The sequence below is a fragment of the Bactrocera latifrons genome, unplaced genomic scaffold (genome assembly GCF_001853355.1).
Source record: "Bactrocera latifrons isolate USDA-ARS-PBARC rearing strain unplaced genomic scaffold, ASM185335v1 scaffold_53, whole genome shotgun sequence".
Classification (NCBI taxonomy): Eukaryota; Metazoa; Arthropoda; class Insecta; order Diptera; family Tephritidae; genus Bactrocera; species Bactrocera latifrons.
This window is the reverse complement of record NW_017537190.1, coordinates 1,455,910-1,461,115: the sequence shown is the minus strand read 5'-3', so window position 1 is coordinate 1,461,115 and position 5,206 is coordinate 1,455,910. Positions and strand designations below refer to the sequence as shown.

Below are 5,206 nucleotides of genomic sequence, written 5' to 3'. Positions count from 1 at the left end.
AGATGTCCGCTTAACAGAGCGTCCTTTATATATAACTTTCACTGCAGTAGTATTTCTATAAGGTTGTATTTACATGTACCAACTAGTTCTAGGTTCGAATTCAATAGAACGCGCACCACTTTCGGGCACTTGAATTCCTCTGCTGGGCAACTTAGTATATAAACAAAAGATTACGAAAACGAACTTTAGTAATATGAGATTACTTGTAATCACGAAGCCATACACACACTAATGCACAGATTAACGCACTTTATATATGTAAACACAAACATACACACTTAGTTTATATCTCACATTTCTCAATCAAGATTGCTCATTAAACGCCTAAGTTATTTGCCGGTGTCAACGCTTGGATTTCTTTATATCATTTACATTGTGTTATATATCTACTTATGGCTATATAGATGTATATAAATATATATTTAAAGGTATATGTTTAAGCGCAAAAATGCCATTTGACTTACATTGCATTTGGATCGGACCAGCTGAAATGCCGCTTTATACGCTCGATATCCAAAACTTGTTGCTGTTGTTGTTGTTGTAGATTCAAGGTTGCCTCTTTCTTGGGAGCCATTACAGCGGCGATCTCCTTTTACGCTCAAATAGGCACRAAATAAAGTGAACACAAAAACGCACACACGCACAAAGGGTAACACTGGCTTTTGGTGCAGATTCTTGTAAGAATGGTGGACTGCACGCTATAGTTGTAGCACCGGTTTGTTAGTAGCTATTATTGTTGTAGTTGCGTCGTTAAGCGCTATTTTACGSAGTTGCTTTACGATTTTTTTTCTTTATAAACTAAAAGTTGTTAGTTTGACTAGCTTCACTTTTGTGAGGTATGCACAGATGTTTGTATGTATATGTATGTGTGAGACACGCTTGAAACSTTAACGATRGTAAAAAAAAWGGTAAAATTAAAAAAAGGGTAAAATTTGGAAAAAATGGAAAAATTATTTAACACTCGCCATGTGACGCATATTTGCGAGACAAAAGCAAACCGTTAAGTAATAACCGAATRCGCGCTGCAAAAGCGAAATGGCGTATAATGCGCAAAACCAGCCGGAAAATGTATTGTTTTTGACTTTTTAATTGCACTTTTTGTTGTTCTTTTTTTTATAATTTCACTACTTCACTGTTTGTTTGTTTTGTTTTTACACTTTAAATGCACTTTGCTGGTAGCTTTAAAAATTTCGCATTTTTTTTGTTGTTTTGTTAATTTTTTTTTTTTTTTGCAAATTGCTTTTGTTGTTGTTTTGGTCGCTTTTACCGCTCTTTCACATAATGCACAATTAATGCATAATCAGACAAAGTGCCCAGACACATGAACCGCAGCGCCATGAAATAAGTGGCAATGAGTTACTGCCACTTTTTATAACTTTTATGAAAAATGCTTGGAATATCTGCTTGCTCACGCTGTGGATTTGTAGGCAAAMGCTTGTGCGAGCAAGCAATAAGGAATAAAGTTACGTCCACAAAGTTGTGTTGTAAAATTAACAAAGTCTGAAATTATGAGCCGAAACTAACAAACTAAGCGCAGAGAGTCAGGCTGAGGATTGGGCTCATATATATGTATAATACTTCGGAAGACATATTATGAAAAACGTTATGTTACTTTCGTTCAACGGTCAATAGCTTAATCATCGGCTTTTATGTGTAACGAATGGTAAGACGAATTTTCGAAACACAAATACGAGTTTATTGATTATTTTGCTGTTGAATCATTTTTGAGAACAGGAAAGAAGCAAAAATCTCTTAAAWCACATTAATGTCTATTTTAGTGAATTTTCGGAGTCTATCAACAAACACGAGCTTATTGATTATTTTAACTAATGAGTCACAAGAAGTTAATCATACTCAGCTCGTATTAAACTCCATTTTTGATAAATTTTCGAAGCTTATTAACAAACTCAAGTTTATTGATTATTATAAATAAATTTTTCAGTAACTATTGATGACAGGGAGCTTTCCACACAGCTAAACATTCTTCATAATCGCGTTCAAATGCTCTTTGTTGGAATTTGCGAAGCCTATTAACAGCTCGAGTTTACTAAATATTTTAYTATTGAGTCGCAAGGATTTTACCATAAAAATCCTTCATCTCGTATTAWACTCTATTTTTTGTGAATTTTTRTTGYCTATCCATAGACGAGCTATTATTCTGCTGTTAACCTCAATTCACAAATGTTCTTTCAATTCGCATTAAATTTTTTTTTTTTAATAAATATATAAACTTTTCCTAATTTTCTACATGAAGAAATTTAACTAAACTCAGAGTTTATTAAACACAAAAAATAAAACTCGAGTTTATTAAAAGCAAAATATTAAATGTCATTATTTTTAATTCATGTTTATACTTCATTTAACTCAGAGTTCATTTAAGTCCAAATATGAAACTCGAATTTATTAAAAACAAAAATTTGAACTTTGTTTTTTTAACACATTTTGATATTTTTATTTTATTTTAAACTATGAGTTTATTACACTTCAAAAATTAAATTGGAGTTTATTAAAAACAAAATATTAAACTTAATTTTTTGAATTCATGTTTATATTTCATTTTAACTTACGGTTTATCAAACCCCAAACATTAAACTCGAGTTTAATAAAAACCCAATATTGAACTCTATTTTTTTTTAATTCTTTGTATCATTTTATTATATTTTTAACTGAGAGTTTATGAAGCCCAAAATATTTAACTCGAGTTTATTTTAACCCCAATATTGATCTTTATTTTTGTAAATTCTTTTTGATATTTTTATTTTATTTTAAGCTCAGAGTCAGAAGTGTAATACTTCAAACATTAAATTAGAGTTTATTAGAAACAAACAATAAACATATTGTTTTTTAAATTCATGTTTAAATTAACACTGCAAATATTAAACTCGAGATTACAAAGGAAAATTTTTTTTAACATTATTACTTTTATAATTTTTTGATTAACCAAACTCTGAGTTAACTAAACACAAAACGCTAAACTCTGAGTTTAATAAACACAAAAAATAAACTTCATTTTGCAAATTGATTTTAAAATTTTATTAAAATCCGAGTTTAATAAACTCAAAAAGTTNTTATTAAACTCAAAACATTAAACTCGAATTACTAAACACCAAATATAAAACTTAATTTTTTAATCCATTTCATATTTATTTAACTCCGAGTTTACTAAACACTAAACAGTGAACTCAGAGGTTAATAAACACAAAATAATAGATTTAATTATATAACTAGTTTTCAAATTTTATTAAACTCATAATTCATTAAACAAAAAATATTAAACCCAAGTTTACTAAACCCAAAACATTATATTTAATTTTTTAATAAATTTTCATTAAACGCAGAGTTCAATAAACGCAAAACATTAAACTCGAGTTTAAAACGTTAAGAAATCGTATATTTCAAACGGAAAGAGTTTACTACTTCAGGATTTATATTTTGAAAACTTTCTCAAAATCTGTGTAAACAAACTTCAGTGTCGAATTGGTAATGCATATGGTTGTTAAACTCTGCCAAAATCAAGACTTTATGTAATCCGAATTCAGGTTTAGATTTAACTTTATTGAAATAAACAATGTATATCAACAGTTTTGAGAATTCTTTGGGCCCTTAACGCATTTTTAGTTGAAAGACTTTAAACCTAAACCTAATATTTGGCGTTAAGGTTTATAAATAAGATCCAGATCCGCTTTTGACAGCTACTTAGATAAATTCGCTGAATGTTTCACTGCCACATTTGAAATTGACCAAGTAGGTGTCAATAGAAGAGTCACAAAAAACCTGAAGCAACTAATGAAATTTTTTATTTTATTTTTTTTTTGAAACTGAGGTGAACAGCTTCCGAAATTAAAATATTGAGTTCTTTACCATGGCGAGTATAACTTGTTAGCTGCTGGGTAAGATTCTTATCAATTCATGAATTAGATTTCAATGTTCTCATGTATTAGGTTGCAACATTGCTACACACAGGTGACTAAAAACTAAAGGCATAAACATTTTGATTGATTTTGAATAGTAAAGCAGATTTTTCGAATTTCAATTCGATCAATTGTGMCAAAATCACTGTCACACTTTTCTGTATACACCCTTTTCGGAGATTATAATAGTATTCTAAGACCAAACAATACAACAAAGTACTTCATTCTTCGAAGCTTAGTCTGTACTTAGTAGACTTCTAAATGAATTTTGAAAATAGTAATAGGATACTGAGTACAGACTTATAACTGAACTTTGAGAATAGTAATAATATCTATTTCGGAAGTATTTTCGATGAAAAATATAACTACCAGCTGGACCTGGACCACACGCGCCTATTATAGTCTCTATATTATAGTATATGTAGATTTTTTTGTAGATTGAGGTTAAGCGCTTAAGCCTTGTCTGAAAAACGTTGAATTTTGGTTCAATATGATATTGWTAATTATTATTTAATTGTTTAATTAACTGTCGAAAAATAAGTTTTTTCATTTCCAGTTAACCATCTTTGTACACTTTACGGCTTATTTTCTCAACAAAAATAAAAAAGAATTCAAAATGAAGCTTGAAAGTAATCAATTTGAAAGCACTTCTACACTCAACACTCTAAAAAATGCTAAAAATGCTGATTATTCTTATAACTCGTATTTAATGTTACAACTTTCGAGTTTACACAACCAAAACCAACCACTGTCACTGACCACTTGTGAATTATATTACTTGCTTATTAGCCACTTTTTATAGTAATCGGACACGAACTTAACGAGTTAACCAAATTTTCGTTAGATTTTAAAGATTTAACATTGTACCGTTATTGCAATAAGGCGCGCACGTTGCTTAACTGTTTATGTAAACAAACGGAAAAAACACTCCAAAATTTCAACTCCGATATTTGAAAGCAGCAGAAAAAATTTGAAATGCCTTAATATGCGATTTGAAGACAAGACGCGCTGTAAAGACTTCGCCAACGGCACAGCTAAAGCACTCTAGCACCTAACAGCAACTATTAGCCGCCACCGCGTTCAGCGCAAGACTCACCGACAGACGACATTTGGACGCAGCGCTTATTGGCAGATCGTGCAGCGCAGCGCGGCGCACTCACCAATACACGCGCAGAAAGAAATTGAAAGCGAAAGCAAAGCGACCGTATTGTAAGATAATCAGCACCGAAAATCGCCAGCTGAGATTCAAAATACACGAAAATCGATGACAAAGCGAAACTCGGCAGTGAAGCATT

The 5,206-nt window shown here is 30.8% G+C and overlaps 1 protein-coding gene across 4 annotated transcripts in view; it reads right to left on the bottom strand.

Moving 5' to 3' along the window:
* The window catches only part of LOC108974141 (ABC transporter G family member 23), a 112,711-nt gene extending 107,755 nt beyond the window's left edge, over nucleotides 1-4,956 (bottom strand). For 2 of the 4 annotated variants that reach the window (XM_018941807.1, XM_018941810.1), the window contains exons 1-2: nucleotides 4,779-4,956; nucleotides 465-878 (exon numbers count right to left, since the gene is read on the bottom strand). In XM_018941807.1, the coding sequence (XP_018797352.1) occupies nucleotides 465-574 (110 nt within the window). In that variant the 5' untranslated portion in view covers nucleotides 575-878; nucleotides 4,779-4,956. Of the gene's footprint in view, nucleotides 1-464; nucleotides 879-4,670 lie in introns of those variants that run through there. The other 2 variants (XM_018941808.1, XM_018941806.1) reach the window with 2 other exon arrangements.
* Nucleotides 4,957-5,206: the final 250 nt, after the last annotated feature.